This window comes from Phoenix dactylifera, chromosome 2 (assembly GCF_051530095.1).
Source record: "Phoenix dactylifera cultivar Ajwa chromosome 2, Ajwa_hap1_PhDact_Kaust_v1.1, whole genome shotgun sequence".
Classification (NCBI taxonomy): Eukaryota; Viridiplantae; Streptophyta; class Magnoliopsida; order Arecales; family Arecaceae; genus Phoenix; species Phoenix dactylifera.
In genome coordinates this window covers 38,993,391-39,012,074 of record NC_143191.1, presented here as the reverse complement: position 1 = coordinate 39,012,074, position 18,684 = coordinate 38,993,391, and the positions used below count along the sequence as shown (strand labels likewise).

Below are 18,684 nucleotides of genomic sequence, written 5' to 3'. Positions count from 1 at the left end.
GGAGGTTAAAATCTTTGGTGAGCTGTCTGGGACGAAGTAGCTATTTGGACTTTTTTTTTTTTTGTTTTGAGAATTTTATGTAATGGCCCTAATGGGTCATTATAGAATAGAAAATTGGTTTGTTGGATTGTGACCTAAATTTACCATGATAAGTACTGAAGAGGAAATATAAAGTGATGAAGGACAAAATAACAGAATTAATGGTTTAGTCTTACAGTCTTACATGGCTTGATTAGTATAAAAAGTTTTGGTCGTAAATGGTGATATTATGAAAAGTTGTTCTGCATGTGAATGCACAAAAAATTCTTTCTTTGCTGCACTTGTCCATTTTCTTCCTCCTTTGTAAAAGGATTTGGTGACGGACACCCTAGAAAAGAAATTGAACGCTAAAAATTTCGAAATGGCAAAGACCAAGACATGGATCGATGACCTCCAAATTGTTCCACAATATTATTTAATTTATCGGTTGTTTTTATGCATGCTTTTCTCCATCCTTCATCGTTTGCAATGAGCATGAAAAGTGGATACTGCATTCCTTGATTTCCAAAGGCAGCCAAGTTGGCAAAATGCTTAGTTGCTGGCCTCCTCAGGTTGGTATAAAGCATGATCATGCTTGGATACTTCTTTGAGATACTCAGGGCATGAGAATGGACAATTTGGCTTGATAACTAGGTCAAAAAACATCAAAATTTACTGTATAGATCGCTTCTGTTATTAGCCCACTATAAGTTCAATAGACTTTCGGAATTTTGGTCAATCCTGGAGTTTACACAGACAATCAGAAGCTATTCTGGTGTTGATATTCCAAGAAACAACAATTTCAATTTGGCGTCAAACACGAGAGCGCCGGGACGATCGGATGTTTCTTTGTTCCAAACGCATTGAAGCAGAAGTTTGTGATGTTCCTCCGTGGATCTGCAGATTTGAGTCTGACATTGTCCAGGACAATGTCTGTGCAAGGATGGCTTTGGCTACACTTGATGAGGATGGCTTCATCGGTGGCTGATGATCCCACCAAATCAACATATCGCACGTCACTCACTTGAACAGCCGAAGTCTTCACCAAATGGGACAAAGAGAAATAAAATTAGAAGTTTGGAATATTTCACATAACCACTGGGCAAAATGATCTTTTACCAATTGGAATCAATTTCATGCGTTGAATATTACACATTTCTTCTTTATTCTCATTTCTTTTTTCTTTTCATATGAGGAATTCTATATACACCCCTACTAGCAGTTGATGTGAGGTTATTGCAAGAAAAATAGATGATTGCAGCTCATTAAACATGTATACGGAATGGTTTTCTTTTCACATTAACTACATTATGAAAAAGAAGACCTTTACCTTGTTCGGGCCATCACCATAATATTGGTCTATTATTATTGGAAATTGTACTGAAGTGAAGTTGATATGCTCGAATAATACCCTTTTGGTATATCCGTGTCCACCCTAACAAGAAGGAAATTGAGTTAGCGGATGGAAACTCAAACTTTCATGCAACTATGATAAGAGACCAAAACGATCCCATTCCAAGAGCCAGCCAGACTTATTCAGCTGATTGGCATCTCTCCTCAGCAGAGAGTTCCAGTTTGCAATTCTAAGAACACAACACTAGTTGCTAGGTGAACTACATCGTGATGCTCGTTAATTTTATTTCATTCGAACAGAATCCATATCCAGAGTTTACCTGGCATGTCTTTATTCTCACTCCATTTGTAGTCCCATTGAATTGGCAATGGGAAACACGAATCCCCTCCACTTTGGCTTCAGAGTCGTCTTCACCCAAGCTTCCAATACTGCAAACATTTAAGTAAACACCTTAGAAATGGAGATGGATGTGGGAAGCTTTTCGACCGACTAGTTGACACTTAATTTACTTAGATTATATATGCACATATACATGCATACATATGTACGTACGTACATGCATATGTATATGTGGAGAGGGGGGGGGGGGGGGGGGGGAGAGAGTAATGGCGGTAAAAACACCACCTCACTATTCATCGAGAAGATACAAAGGGCGTGCAGAGGAGGGCAACCTTGAAGAAGGAAAGAGAGGAAGAATAGATAATGGAGGAAGAACTAAAGAAGGAAGAGGGAAACTTATCACTGGAATCATAGGTACATGAAATTGTGATCCTGGAAGGAAGAATCAGCTTGCCTAGTGGTTCTACCAGTTAGATGCATGATCATTACACCAAGTGTGAAATTTAGTAGAGGCAATAACCTTATACTTTATACATTTGCTCCTAATGATCTTCCTTAAGTGAAACCAAATATTGTGACAAGTGGTGAAAACAAACCTTATGCCATGGCCTGGACCACATCTTACATGACTGATATTAACATCCTTGGTGTTGGTCTCAATAGATATGCAATCATCTCCTGCAATCATTTAAAATCATATGGTTGTTCAAAACTTAAAATTTCCTATGTTTTCATTTATTCTATATATTAATATAGCTGTGTCATTTGCAGCGAACAATCTGGATTTATAGTGAAGAAGAGACTACCTGTACCGATGACAGAGTGCGAGATTTGAATGTGACGGCTTCTTTGGATGTGTATACCATCCGTGTTAGGACTATCTTCAGGAGCTGTAATGGTGATCCCACTCACACTAACCACAAAAGATCTTTGTATGGTGAGGTGCATCATAGGGCTGTTTTTGAAATTTAAGCCCTTCAAGTTGACATGCGAGCAGTTTCCAACAACAAATGCCTGCACCGAAACAATTTTTGTGATAAAGTTATGCCTAAGCAAGGTTCCTGAAACAGTAAAAGTTATAAGTTGCAGAGCAAATTTAGGCCTAAGCCCATATATATACATATAGACAATTCGTAATCCATCTGCAATCAATAAAACAAGTTGACATTTATCATTATCTAGTTTTGTATGATTTCGAATCATAATAATTGCTTCAAAACATGAAAGAAAACTTTTAGCACTTGTATGTGGGATAGAAGGCTGGTTTTACACGACGGCTAGCAACATTTTGATGCTAACCTTGTAAATATGTGGCCTCTGTATTGCATTTAGGCTTGACAAAACATGGATGACTGCCCCATTGCTCCGAGATATTCAGATCATGGTAGGTGGAGACGTTGCCTTTTAGGTCAAATATATTTATAAGAAAGCCAATGGAGCCACGAATTGGGTGGCCTCGTATATGGCTGACGACTCTGGGGGAGCTCTCTAGGTTGGTAAGAGGGAGCTGCCTAGAGCGTTCCAAGACTTATTATTTTTTTTGATTTTTTTGGATGTATTTATACTAGAAATGTATGAGTCACCCATTATAATAAAAAATAAAAAATAAAAAAAATAAAATGATTCAATTAGAAATATAGTTGCTTGTTAAAACAAATAACAAATAATAGTTGAACGAATGAAAATTACAAAATTTTTATCTTTCTAATGAAAAAAATTCAAATGCATTTTTGAAATAGAGGGAGTTGAAAAACTGAGTTCCTAAATTGTAGTCTCCCAAAGTAGATACTAGTCAATCATTAAACTTGGTGTTCTTGATACCAAATTCATATCAATATGATAAAAAGGAACTTATGCTATGTCATAGTGACCATCCAGCCCTAACTATGGTACTGTACTAAGATTATATGTCATGAATAGGAAGTTCAAGAGCACTTACAGTGGGTCCACTCTTGCATTTCTGCAATAGAAAGAAAAACAAGAACATTTAACCAGATATAATACTCGAGTAAAAACGGTGGAAATGAAGACATGCAAATGAGAAATGCATGGAGAGAGAATACTAACCTGCTTAGCTCTACCATCATACCAAACAGCGCCTTGACCATCAATGTAGCCTGTTCCATTAATTGTTATCCCTTCAATGCCTACAAAGCTAATCCAATGGTTCTCCCTTACTGCTCGAATTTTGTAGGGCGACAAAATAGTTCCATCGACCTACATATTCCAAGGTCAACATGATTACGGAATGCTTAGGGATATATTTTGATACCAAGCACCTTATCCAATTTCCAATCTCTTGAGTGCAAAATAAGAATGGAGTCATGCTTGAAGGCAACCATTACAAAGCAGAGCACGAAAGGATCGATTTAGATTGAAGGATTTGGGGTGGCATGCGAGAGTTGCCAAGCCAGCATTAATTAGTGGGTTTAAGAAATTTTCCACATTCACGTGACAAGCACGCCAAAGCATCTTTCCTTAAAAATACTAAATTTAGCAAACAACATGGGGAAAGAAGCGGAGGCATTAGATATTTGAGTCCCTAAATCCTTAAATTAAAAAAAAAAAAATTATTTTTCGAGAGGAACGAAAGAAGGTCCACCCACATCATTATAATTACCCAGTTTAAATTCCTGGAGATGAACCATCCATGACTCGGCCTGGAACTTTCATTTTTAAAGTAAAAAATATATATGACTATTGAGACAAGCTCCAATTCACTTAAAATAATATTTTTTATTACTATTATTTTCTTCGGATCTCAAGAATAATTAACCCTGCACCTTCAATCTAGCATGTCGGATTCACTATGTGAGGATGTTCAAACAATTAACCACGAGCAACAGCAGTTGTTTCGGCCATTAAATTTGCAAATTAATGACGCTAGAAATAATACCTGTACACGGATGTAAGACTTGCAAGGCCCCTGGAAGTAGAGTTGGTCCGCCAAGAATGTATACCCTGAAGGTATGAGAAGGGTTGGAACTTTAGAATCCGAGCACGCTGCATTCCATGTGTCCGTCAATGCCTGATGGATGAGACTCAGATTATTACATGAATCCATACTAACACATATAGTAGTAGTGCACTTAACCCATTTCTAATGCAAGAAGAATTGAAACCTTCAGTTGATTGCTTATTACTCATCTAACTAAATTTAAATCTATTCTACCACTGCATTGTGCTTGTGTTGGGACGTAACTTGTGCATGCATGGTGAAAGCACAGGATGTCCGGATGGCATACGTGCGCATGAAGCCCAATCATATGGCATGATTAGAAATTTCTCTAGTAACTTCCTAATCCCCTACAGGCGAGGATAGGTGAGTTGAAGCCGCAATTTTTGTCATTGTATTCTTTTGTGACAATGGCGTGCTACAAACTTCTAGAAGACAATGAAAGTGAGTATCACCTAGGGTTGTAGATGGGTTAGGTTGAACTAAGGGAAGCTTGACCCCGATCCAATCTGATTCTATCTTAGATTTTAATGTTGGACCCAAATGATCGGATCAGGCCATGTCATGCCCATAAAAAATATTTTAAACCCATAAAATCAAAAATATTATTAAATAGATTGTAAATCAATTAATAGCATATTAATGTAGCTATATATTTTTCTTAAAAGTTCATGAGTGCTGCATTAAATTAAATTAGACTACAGAGAGAATCAGATATCGGATACAAATCCGGTAGTTCTTTATTCATATCTTTGCTTATTTTTTTATTTGATAGATATGAATACAAATATGGATCTTAGTCGGATGCTTAAATTTTTATCTATATCCAGATAAATTTAGTTAAGAAAATAGATATAGGCAAAAATCAGCAAAAAATATTTTCCATATGTTGTTTGCATTTGTGTGTGCGTGCGCGAGAGAGAGATGGGTTGATCAAAGAGGTTTATACCTGGGCGTCGTCAGTTTTGCCATCTCCTTTGGCTCCTTTATGTATAACATTGTAGATCGGACCCGACAATACCCCAACCGCAAGTGAAGCAAAAAGTAGAAAGGTAAAAGCGCACACAGATCCCTGAAATATAAACACTATACTTAACAAGAGACGTACCATACTTAAGAAATCAGAAAGAGGAATGCACACAACTCATTTAATCGTATACTGTAGCCAAAATGAAAAAAAAAAAAAATTATCATGTTCCTCACCATGCTATCCTCGGATTACCGGTGAGGAATGAATAAAAAAAGCAGCGCCCACACCCTCCATTATATAAAGATCTAGCTCACTGTACACCTCTCAGATCAAATTATGAAGTAAATCCATGAGTTTCGATTTATGGTGATTATTTTCCTTCCATGCTAAGTTCATTGTTATTTTAGGATATGGTTGAATAATTGCGTGCCAATAGAGTCCTAGTTACCCTAACAGTGAGAAGAAAAATCACATGAGAGTTGCAAATTGGAGTTGACAGGCTGTATTAATTAAGGCAATCTCGGACCAGAGGTTATGTTATTAGCATTAAATTAATCCTTCTCTTATATAGAAAGTTGATAGCTGTATGGAGCACACCACCAGAAGTGGCCGGTGATCATTTTTACCAATGCATTGTCATATTACCATCTATTTATCTCCTTCAATGCGATTCAGTCAAAATTTTCTTCATATGCTTCTTTGCAGACATGCCTAAAAGATCTCTTTCTTATTTGATTTTGAAATTTTTTTATAATCATCAGTAATTTTTGATTAATTGCATCTAATACAGTCTAGCACTATAGGGGGCGTTTGGTATGGGGTGATTGTCCCAGTGTCAAAGGTGATGTGGATGGAGCTGATGAGATCATCACATTTGGTTGCACCACGGTGATCCTAAATCACCTCCACTTCTCCAATTACCGTCCAACTTGGCGATCGGATACCTATCCTTGAGGTCGGAAATCCAAAATCACCCCAAAAATACCCCTTAATTTAGCAGAAAAATTGATATATCAATATACCATCAATATATTATATCAATGTTTTATATATAATATAATATTATGTTGATATTATATATTATATTAATGATATATATACTATATTATAATATATTAATAATCATATTATTATTCTATTATTATTGAAGGATAATTTTAAATTATAGTAGAAATATATTATTATATTTTATATTTATATAATGAAAATATTTAATATATTACTCCTATTTACCTTATTTTCCTAATCAAAATAATTATTAGTATTAAAAAAATTATTATAAGTATAAATAAAAATATTAATTCTATAATGGAAAATAACATATTTTTGTAAGATTAATAATTTATAGGAGTAATAAATATATTTTTATAGAATACATTAATAATTAATATATTGATACATATATTAATATTTTATTATAATATATTTTATATGATTAATAAATATATGATAAGGGCTACTAAAAGTAGAATATGCGACAAAATTATGGAGCTATTATAGAAACTAGCATATTGACTTACATTTTTGATTTATGAGAATTAAAAATATATAAAAAATCCATCTAAGATATATCAGGGGTATTTGTGGTATTATGTGGTTGGTGATCTTGAATCCCTGTACCATACCAAACAAGTTACTCATGGATATCTAGATATTTTTAATCACTGGACCATGACCTACCAAACATATTGATCTTAGATCACTGGGATCAAATCATCCTAGCATTCGGATTACCGGAGATCTTAGATCATCGTGGTGATCTTGTTGGGGTTACCAAACGCCCCCATAACACTTCTTCATGAAAACTTGTAGCAGGCTTTCAGAGCGGTAGTGAAAGTATGACAGGTAAAACCTCTTCCTATTTATCTATCTTATTAAGAAATACAAATATAATCAAATAGAGAGAGAGAGAGAGAGAGAGAGATGATAGGAGAAGGGCCATTAACAAACGAACAGAGTCAAATCTTTGAAACGCCTCTGTGAGTCATATCTTTGGATAGAAGGGTACATGATTTCTGCAGCCACCAAGGCTGGTGTATACTATTGGAAAAATTTAAATGCGCACACCGAGGCTGGTGTATGAAAAATTTAAATGCACACGTAGCCCGAGACTCGGCCCTGTGCACGTTTGAATTTTGCGAAATGCCCACTGTGGCGTTCGCGAAATCACCGTGGGCGCATCCGTGGAAGGCACAGACGCGTCTGTAAAAAGACCAAAAAAAACAATGCTCAAATACCTCCATAAATACCTCATATTTCATCATATTCGGAACACGAAAAATTAGAAAAAAATACCAAAAAAGTTCTGGAGAAAAGTTCTTCATCTTAGCCACTTCTGATTTTTATTTTTGCAATTCTATTCAGTTTATTTTATTATTTTTATTTCATTCTTCGCTGGATCTGCAAGTCCGATCGGATGCGATATGACTTCTTCCGAGACGTACTGAAGAAGAAGTTTAGAGTCGTCATATCTTTGAGGAGGATTGCGGGAAGACCCGTACGTGGGGGCAAACACTTCTTTGGGACAACGTCTATGCGTTTCGACCTGCCTTCAATCAGGCTATTTTCTCTTACTTTTGTTTTAAATTTAATATTAGTGGATCTGTAGGATTTGCAATTTTATGATTTGAATTTATTAAATAAATAGATTTATTTTGTGCTAGAATAGATTTCTTTTATGATAAAATAAATTTATTTTGATACCGAATAATATATATATTATTTCTTTTAAGAATTTCTATTAATTGCAATTATTAGATTTATTTGCTTAGTTAGGTGATATATTGCTATCAAGCCAAAGAAGTGTTTGGTTTATTTTTTTTGTTAGTAATATATAGTTCAGTAAATCATTTTAAAAAGATAATAATTTATTTAACCTCCAAGAGGTTTATCATACCTCCATTTGGACTCCTCAAGGAGTAATTTCCAAATCCTATTCAAACAAAAAATTTGGAAATTGGTTAATACATAATAATTAATTCATTGAATTGACTTATTAGATCTCAATCAATTATTCTAATAGGGTAATAAATCATATAACTCATTGAATTGATATTTTAGATCTCAATTATAATAATTGATTTGCTACCACAAAATTAGTAATCAATTATTCTAATAAGATAATAAATCTTATAATTCATTGAATTGACATTTTAGATCTAAATTATAATAATTGATTTGTTGGCACAAAATTAGTAATCAATTATTCTAATAAGGTAATAAATCTTATAATTCATTTAATTGATATTTTAGATCTCAATTGCAATAGTTGATTTGCTGGCACAAAATTAGTAATCAATTATTCCAATAAGGCAATAAATCAATTCTAATATATAATTCATTGAATTGACATATTAGATTTCAATTACAATATTTGTCTAGCTAGCACTAAATTAATAATTAATTATTACTAATTCAGAAAATTTAAATAGAAAATTCAAAAATTGATTAATCCATAATAAAAAATTTAAGTTTGCACTTAGACTTTTGTAAAAATTGAATTTGTGTGATTTTTAGTGATTATATCTACTAACTAATAGTGTCAAAAAAAACTTGTCAAAAAGACATACGTGCTTGAGAAAGGCTGGTACTTAAGTGAGCTTAGTGCTCTACCACCGATCTAGAGCTGTCTGACGATTATTTTTTGGATATATCAACTAGACATTCAAGATTCAATACAAATTTTAGTGCAATATTTTAACATAAACTTTTTGCCTTTATTCATGTTTCTGTCATTTCTTTATAACCTTGAACCTATGGCCTCAAACACTAGTGACCACCTTAGTGCCAAACCTAAAAAAAATTGATGGCCATAACTTTAGAAGGTGGCAGAACCAAATGTGGTTCTGGCTCGCCATATTAGGGTTGATCTCAACTATAGGTGAGAGCACCACTGAAGTTGATAATGAGTCCAACCCTACTACTTCACAATATGCTACTCACCAAAACCCAAACCAGTGTTCATCCTCCTTCCATACTGAACCTTGTGCCTCTACCAGCACACCCTCTAGAACACCTGATGAGATAGACTATCATTGCATCCATAGAATCCTATGTGCCCTCTCTGAAAGGTTGTATGACATTTATTATACAGCCAAGAGTGCCAAAGAACTCTTGGACACCCTAGATAGCAAATATAGTCTTGATGATGCTGGGATAAAGAGGTTAAAGGCCTCCGACTTCAATAACTTTAGGATGGTGGACTTAAAGTCTATGAATGACTAAATCCATGATTTTGAAATCTTGATTTACCAGCTTATGGCTAATGAAACTAATTTAGATGAATGAATTTAGGTAGCCTATCTGATAGACAAACTACCCAATTTCTGGTCTGATTTTGCTATGACTCTAAGCCATGTCCAAAGAGGTCTTACCCTAACCCAAGTTTTGAACTCGATTGGAATTGAAGAGCAATATAGGCTCAGGATTAAAACCTCTACTGGATACAAAAACAATGCTTATAATGTAAAGGCTCCACCTAGGAAAAATCAGAACCGACTCTTCAAAAATAAGTATTACAAAAAGAAGCCCTACAACCCTAGAAACCCTAACCACCATAATGGAAAACCTATCCATTTCCAGAGCAGAAGAAGAAGAAAGAGGAAGGTGGTGTTCGTTTCTATTATGTCTGTGGTCGGACCAACTATTTAGCTCTCCAGTGCTTCTGTAAGAAGACTGCACCTCTTCAATCCAAGAAGAAAGGTCCACACACAATCAATGCTCAAGTCAACATAGTGACTTCCAGTGCTGGCTCCTTTGAGATTGCTTTAAGGTCTCAAGTGGAGGAGCTGTGATCATGGCAAATAGCTTGAAGGCGTGTGTGCTAGGAGTGGGATGTGTAGACTTAAAGCTTACTTCTGAAAAATTTCTGTCCCTACACGACGTCCAACATGTTTTGGTCGTTAGGAGAAACCTAATTAGTGGTTCCTTGCTTGTCCAGCAAGGCTATCATCTTGTTTTTGAGTCCAATAAAGTTGTAATTTCTCATGGTGTAATTTTAATGGAAAAGGATTCCTTAGTGAAGGATTGTTTAAGTTGAATGTAATAGTTCCTTTAATAAATAAAAATTCTTTGATCATGAATATAGAGCCTCCTTCTATTTGGCATGGTAGATTAGGTCATGTAAATTATAATATAATTAAGCAACTAATGAACCTAAATTTAATACCAAAAAGTGATCTTAAGAACCATTAAAAATGTAAAACTTGTGTAGAAGCCAAACTTCCTAGAAAGCCTTTTAAATCTGTTAATAGGGATTCAGATCTATTAGAGTTGATCCATAGTGATATTTGTGACTCTGGTAGAACTTCTAGGGGAGGTAACAGATACTTTGTGACCTTCATAGATGATCCATCCAAGTTCTGTTACATCTACCTAATTAAAATGAATGATGAGGAACTCAGCAAATTTAAGATTTTTAAGATTGAAGCTGAAAATCAACAGAAAAAATATTAAAATTCTTAAATCATATCGAGGAGGTAAATATACATCTAATGATATAACTCAATAGAAGAGAGAAGGGAATAGTTACCCTACCAATACTTTGCTTCTCGTTTGGTTCGTGGGAAGAGGCTAGGAGGGAGAAAGTGTGGTCAACAGAAAAATAGAAAAATACTTCATATTTTGTTGGAGCTTTCAAAGGAGAGAAATAGAGAAGCAGCTTTTCCATGGGAATACGATTTCTTTATTTTATGAGAAAAAAAAATCTATATGGGACATTGAAAAATCTAATTCTCACTTGCTAGGAATTGGGATAAATATTTTTCTAGAAATGCCCATTAGCTTTTAGACAGAATAGGAATAGATTTTTTCTTTTATTAAGGATATAACATGTATTTTACATAACTTTTACATAACTACATCTTGATTCCTTTACCCGCTGATAGTGGTTGCTGATAAGTTGCTGATTCTTTTTGGCCCCTAATCTGGAAGATGAAATGGTGGATGGTAGTGGTTGGTAGTCATCTTTAGAAGTGGCCATAACGTGTAGGTCTAGATTCATTCAGGTATTGGTAAATGTATTAATATTGGCTACAGAATGGCTAAGCAGAGTTGGAGATCTAAGTGGAGGTTAAAATCTTTGGTGAGCTGTCTGGGACGAAGTGGCTATTTGGACTTTTTTTTTTTGTTTTGAGAATTTTATGTAATGGCCCTAATGGGTCATTATAGAATAGAAAATTGGTTTGTTGGATTGTGACCTAAATTTACCATGATAAGTACTGAAGAGGAAATATAAAGTGATGAAGGACAAAATAAAAGAATTAATGGTTTAGTCTTACAGTCTTACATGGCTTGATTAGTATAAAAAGTTTTGGTCGTAAATGGTGATATTATGAAAAGTTGTTCTGCATGTGAATGCACAAAAAATTCTTTCCTTGCTGCACTTGTCCATTTTCTTCCTCCTTTGTAAAAGGATTTGGTGACGAACACCCTAGAAAAGAAATTGAACGCTAAAAATTTCGAAATGGCAAAGACCAAGACATGGATCGATGACCTCCAAATTGTTCCACAATATTATTTAATTTATCGGTTGTTTTTATGCATGCTTTTCTCCATCCTTCATCGTTTGTAATGAGCATGAAAAGTGGATACTGCATTCCTTGATTTCCAAAGGCAGCCAAGTTGGCAAAATGCTTATAGTTGCTGGCCTCCTCAGGTTGGTATAAAGCATGATCATGCTTGGATACTTCTTTGAGATACTCAGGGCATGAGAATGGACAATTTGGCTTGATAACTAGGTCAAAACACATCAAAATTTACTGTATAGATCGCTTCTGTTATTAGCCCACTATAAGTTCAATAGACTTTCGGAATTTTGGTCAATCCTGGAGTTTACACAGACAATCAGAAGCTATTCTGGTGTTGATATTCCAAGAAACAACAATTTCAATTTGGCGTCAAACACGAGAGCGCCGGGACGATCGGATGTTTCTTTGTTCCAAACGCATTGAAGCAGAAGTTTGTGATGTTCCTCCGTGGATCTGCAGATTTGAGTCTGACATTGTCCAGGACAATGTCTGTGCAAGGATGGCTTTGGCTACACTTGATGAGGATGGCTTCATCGGTGGCTGATGATCCCACCAAATCAACATATCGCACGTCACTCACTTGAACAGCCGAAGTCTTCACCAAATGGGACAGAGAAATAAAATTAGAAGTTTGGAATATTTCACATAACCACAGGGCAAAATGATCTTTTACTAATTGGAATCAATATCATGCGTTGAATATTACACATTTCTTCTTTATTCTCATTTTCTTTTTCTTTTCATATGAGGAATTCTATATACACCCCTACTAGCAGTTGATGTGAGGTTATTGCAAGAAAAATAGATGATTGCAACTCATTAAACATGTATACGGAATTTAGCACTCTTTTCTTTTCACATTAACTACATTATGAAAAAGAAGACCTTTACCTTGTTCGGGCCATCACCATAATATTGGTCTATTATTATCGGAAATTGTACTGAAGTGAAGTTGATATGCTCGAATAATACCCTTTTGGTATATCCGTGTCCACCCTAACAAGAAGGAAATTGAGTTAGCGGACGGAAACTCAAACTTTCATGCAACCATGATAAGAGACCAAAACGATCCCATTCCAAAAGCCAGCCAGACTTATTCAGCTGATTGGCATCTCTCCTCAGCAGAGAGTTCCTGTCTGCAATTCTAAGAACACAACACTAGTTGCTAGGTGAACTACATCGTGATGCTCGTTAATTTTATTTCATTCGAACAAAATCCATATCCAGAGTTTACCTGGCATGTCTTTATTCTTACTCCATTTGTAGTCCCATTGAATTGGCAATGGGAAACACGAATCCCCTCCACTTTGGCTTCGGAGTTGTCTTCACCCAAGCTTCCAATACTGCAAACATTTAAGTAAACACCTTAGAAATGGAGATGGATGTGGGAAGCTTTTCGACCGACTAGTTGACACTTAATTTACTTAGATTATATATGCACATATACATGCATACATATGTACGTACGTACATGCATATGTATATGTGGAGAGGGGGGGGGGGGAGAGTAATGGTGGTAAAAACACCACCTCACTATTCATCGAGAAGATACAAAGGGCGTGCAGAGGAGGGCAACCTTGAAGAAGGAAAGAGAGGAAGAATGGATAATGGAGGAAGAACTAAAGAAAGAAGAGGGAAACTTATCACTGGAATCTTAGGTACATGAAATTGTGATCCTGGAAGGAAGAATCAGCTTGCCTAGTGGTTCTACCAGTTAGATGCATGATCATTACACCAAGTGTGAAATTTAGTAGAGGCAATAACCTTATACGTTATACATTTGCTCCTAATGATCTTCCTTAAGTGAAACCAAATATTGTGACAAGTGGTGAAAACAAACCTTATGCCATGGCCTGGACCACATCTTACATGACTGATATTAACATCCTTGGTGCTGGTCTCAATAGATATGCAATCATCTCCTGCAATCATATAAAATCATATGGTTGTTCAAAACTTAAAATTTCCTATGTTTTCATTTATTCTATATATTAATATAGCTGTGTCATTTGCAGCGAACAATCTAGATTTATAGTGAAGAAGAGACTACCTGTACCGATGACAGAGTGCGAGATTTGAATGTGACGGCTTCTTTGGACGTGTATACCGTCCGTGTTAGGACTATCTTCAGGAGCTGTAATGGTGATCCCACTCACACTAACCACAAAAGATCTTTGTATGGTGAGGTGCATCATAGGGCTGTTTTTGAAATTTAAGCCTTTCAAGTTGACATGTGTGCACTTTCTAACAACAAATGCCTGCACCGAAACATTTTTTGTGATAAAGTTATGGCTAAACAAGGTTCCTGAAACAGTAAAAGACATAAGTTGCAGAGCAAATTTAGGCCTAAGCCCTTATATATACATATATGCTATTCTTAATCCGTCTGCAGTCAATAAACCAAGTTGACATTTATCACTATCTAGTTTCGTATGATTTCGAATCATAATTATTGTTTCAAAACATGAAAGAAAATTTTTAGCACCTGTATGTGGGATAAAAGGCTGATTTTACACAACGACTAGCAACATTTTGATCCTAACCTTGTAAATATGTAGCCCCTGTATTGCATTTAGGCTTGACAGAATATGGATGACTGCCACTCATTGCTCCGAGATACTCGGACCATGTTAGGTGGAGACGTTATCTTCAAGGCCAAGCATGTCTACATGTAGGCCAATGGAGCTATGGATTGGGTGGCCTCGTATATGGCTGAGCACTCTAGGTGTGCTCTCTAGATTGGTGAGAGGGAGCTGCTTAGAGCGCTCCAAGACTTATTATTTTTGGACTTTTTTGGATGTATTTATACTAAAAGTATATGAGTCATCTATTATAGCAAAAAATAAAAAATACAAAAAATAAAATGGTTCAATTAGAAATATAGTTTTTTGATAAAACAAATAATATTATTGAACGAATGAAAATTACAAAATTTTCGGCTTTCAAATGAAAAAAATTAAAATGTGTTTTTGAAATAGAGAGAGTTGAAAAACTGAGTCCGTAAATTGTAGTCTCCCAAAGTAGATAATAGTCAATCATTAAACCTGGTGTTCTTGATACCAAATTCAAATCAATATGCTAAAAAGGAACTTATGCTATGTCATATTGACCATCCAGCCCTAGTTATGGTACTGTACTAAGATTATATGTTATGAATATATTGGAGGTTCAAGAGCACTTACAGTGGGTCCATTCTTGCATTTCTGCAACAGAAAGAAAAACAAGAACATTTAATTACATATAATACTCGAGTAAAAACGGTGGAAATGAAGACATGAAAATGAGAAAAATGCATGGAGAGAGAATTCTAACCTGCTTAGCTCTACAATCATACCAAACAGCGCCTTGACCATCGATGTAGCCTGTTCCATTAATTGTTATCCCTTCAATACCTACAAAGCTAATCCAATGGTTCTCCCTTACCGCCCGAATTTTGTAGGGCGACATAATAGTTCCATCAACCTACATATTCCAAGGTCAACATGATTACGGAATGCTTAGTGATATATTTTGATACCAAACATCTTATCCAATTTCCAATCTCGAGTGCAAAATAAGAATGGAGTCATGCTTGAAGGCACCCATTTCAAAGCGGAGCACGAAATGATCGATTTAGCTTGAAGGATTTGGCGTGGTATGCGAGAGTTAATTATTGGGTTTAAGATATTTTCCCCATGCACGTGACAAGCACACCAAAGCATCTTTCCTTAAAAATACTAAATTTAGAAAACAATATGGGGAAAGAAGCGGAGGCATTGGATATTTGAGTCCCTAAATCCTTAAATTAAAAAAAAAAAATTTATTTTTCGAGAGGAACGAAAGAAAGTCCACCCACATTATTATAATTATTACCCAGTTTAAAGCAAAAAATATATATGACTATTAATACAAGCTCCAATTCACTTAAAATAATATTTTTTATTACTATTATTTTCTTCGGATCTCAAGAATTAACCCTGCACCTTCAATCTAGCATATCGTATTCACTATGTGAGGATGTTCACCAAGAATAGTGAGCCACTAGCAACAGCAGTTATTTCAGCCACTAAATTTGCAAATGACGCTAGAAATAATACCTGTACATTGATGTAAGACTTGCAAGGCCCCCGGAAGTAGAGTTGGTGCGCCAAGAATGTATACCCTGAAGGTATGAGAAAAGTTGGAGCTTTAGAATCCGAGCACGCTGCATTCCATGTGTCCGTCAATGCCTGATGGATGAGACTCAGATTATTACATGAATCCATACTAACACATATAATAGTAGTGCACTTAACGCATTTCTGATGCAAGAGGAAGCCTTCAGTTGATTGCTTATTACTTATCTAACTAGATTTAAATCTATTCTACCACTACATTGTGCTTGTGTTGGGACGTAACTTGTGCATGCATGGTGAAAGCACAGGATGTCCGGATGGCATACGTGCGCATGAAGCGCAATCATATGGTATGATCAGAAATTGCTCTCGTAACTTCCTTATAGCTACAAGCGAGGATAGGTGAGTTAAAACCGCATTTTTTGTCATTGTATTCTTTTGTGACTATGGCATGCTACAAACTTCTAGAAGACAATGAAAGTGAGTATCACCTTGGGTTGTAGATGGGTTAGGTTGAACCGAGGGAAGCTTGACCCCGATCCAATCTGATTCTAAGTCAGATTTTAATGTTGGATCCAAATGATCAAAGCAGGTCAAGTCAGGTCCATAACAAATAGTTTAGACCCTTAAAATCAAAATATTACTAAGTAGATGGTAAATCAATTACTAGCATATTAATGTGATTATATATTTTTCTTAAAACTTCATGAGTGTTGTACAAAATTAAATAAGGCTATAAATAGAATCAGTTATCGGATACAGATTCGGTAGTTGTCTATCTATATTCTTATCTATTTTTATTTGATGGATATGAATACGAATATAGATCTTAGTCGGATGCTTAAATTGTTATTTATATCTAGATAAATTTAGTTAAGAAATGGATATCGACAAAAATCAGCAAAATCACATATATTTTCCATATGTTGTTTGCATTTGTGTGTGCGCGTGCGTGAGAGAGAGATGGGTTGATCAAAGAGGTTTATACCTGGGCGTCGTCTGTTTTGCCATCTCCTTTGGCTCCTTTATCTATGACATTGTAGATCGGACCCGACAATACCCCAACCGCAAGTGAAGCAAAAAGTAGAAAGGTAAAAGCACGCACAGATCCCTGAAATATAAACACTATACTTAACAAGAGACAAACTATACTTAAGAAAAGAGAAACATGAATAGACACAACTCATTTAATCGTATACTGTAGCCAAAATGAAAAAAAAAAACAAAAACAAAATTATCACGTTCCTCACCATGCTATCCTCGGATTACAGGTGAGGAATGAATAAAAAAAGCAGCGCCCACACCCTCCATTATATAGACATCTTGCTCGCTGTACACCTCTCAGATCAAATCATGAAGTACATCCAAGAGTTTCGATTTATGGTGATTATTTTCCTTTCATGCTAGGTTCATTGTTATATGGTCATCCATTTATTAGGGCAAATTTAGGATATGGTTGATTAATTGCGTGCCAATAGAGTCCTAGCTAGTTACCCTAACAGTGAGAAAAAAAAATCCCATGCGAGGTGCAAATTGGAGTTGACAGGCTCTAATTAGGGCAATCATGGACCAAAGGTTATGTAATTAGCCTTAAATTAATCCTCCTCTTATATAGAAAGTTGCTAGCTGCAGGGAGCACAACACCATATATGGCCGGTGATCATTTTCACCGATGCATTGTCATATTACCATCTATTTATCTCCTTCAATGCGATTTGGTCATCAGAGCACCAAATTTTCTTCACATGCTTCGTTCCAAACATGCCTAAAAGATCTCTTTCTTGTCTGATTTTGATTTTTTTTATAATTATCAGTAATTTTTAGAAAATTGCATCTAATACAGTCTAGCACCATAACACTTCTTCATGAAAACATGTAACAGCTTTCAAAGCGAAAGTGAAAGTATGAAAGGTAAAACCTCTTCCTATTTATTTGCGTCTTATTAAGAAATATAAATATAATCTAATAGAGAGAGAGAGAGAGAGAGAGAGAGGAGACAGGAGAAGGGCCATTAACAAACGAATGGAGTCAATTCTTTTTTTTTTGATGAAAACGGCAATTCATATAGCTCTAATGTGAGTACATCCTGCCAAATCACGAGAAAGTAAAGAGTACAAGAAAATGGGTATATCTGCTGCGGATGTCCAGAGGAACTCTCCAGTGTGTCGGGCGATAAAGGAGGCGATCCAGTCTGCTGCCTGGTTCGCCTCCCGAAACACATGTGCTGCCTAAAAATTGCTCATTTTCTGAACCAATCTGCGAGCCTCCCGGATGATTGGATGCCCATCTCCAAACCTGTCCCCTCTCTGGATCCAGTCAATCACTATAGCAAAATCTCCCTCAAGACACACCCGTGCAGCACCAAATACCCGCCTCGCATAGAATATGCCCTCTCAGGCTACCCGAAGCTTCACCCCAATCACCGG

The 18,684-nt window shown here is 35.7% G+C and overlaps 1 protein-coding gene across 1 annotated transcript; it reads right to left on the bottom strand.

The window, feature by feature from the left end:
* Positions 1-820: 820 nt before the first annotated feature.
* On the bottom strand, positions 821-17,511 carry LOC103698637 (polygalacturonase ADPG1-like). Its single transcript, XM_088714683.2, has 16 exons — positions 17,500-17,511; positions 17,247-17,369; positions 16,241-16,372; positions 15,477-15,626; positions 15,347-15,367; positions 14,272-14,422; positions 14,005-14,086; positions 13,399-13,507; positions 5,617-5,739; positions 4,608-4,739; positions 3,779-3,928; positions 3,651-3,671; positions 2,575-2,725; positions 2,308-2,389; positions 1,692-1,800; positions 821-1,057 (listed from the first exon to the last, which is right to left on the bottom strand). Exons 1-16 carry the CDS (start codon positions 17,509-17,511, stop codon positions 821-823), a joined length of 1,785 nt encoding a protein of 594 aa, XP_088570809.2.
* Between the last annotated feature and the right edge of the window lie 1,173 nt (positions 17,512-18,684).

What these genes read in the sequence shown, in the direction of transcription:
- LOC103698637 (XM_088714683.2), bottom strand. An exon ending in AGATAGTCCTAACACGGACG is followed by an intron (nt 14,087 to 14,271) that starts GTATACACGTCC and finishes ATATGATTGCAG; the next exon opens with GAGATGATTGCATATCTATT. An exon ending in GCAAAACTGACGACGCCCAG is followed by an intron (nt 4,740 to 5,616) that starts GTATAAACCTCT and finishes CTCATCCATCAG; the next exon opens with GCATTGACGGACACATGGAA.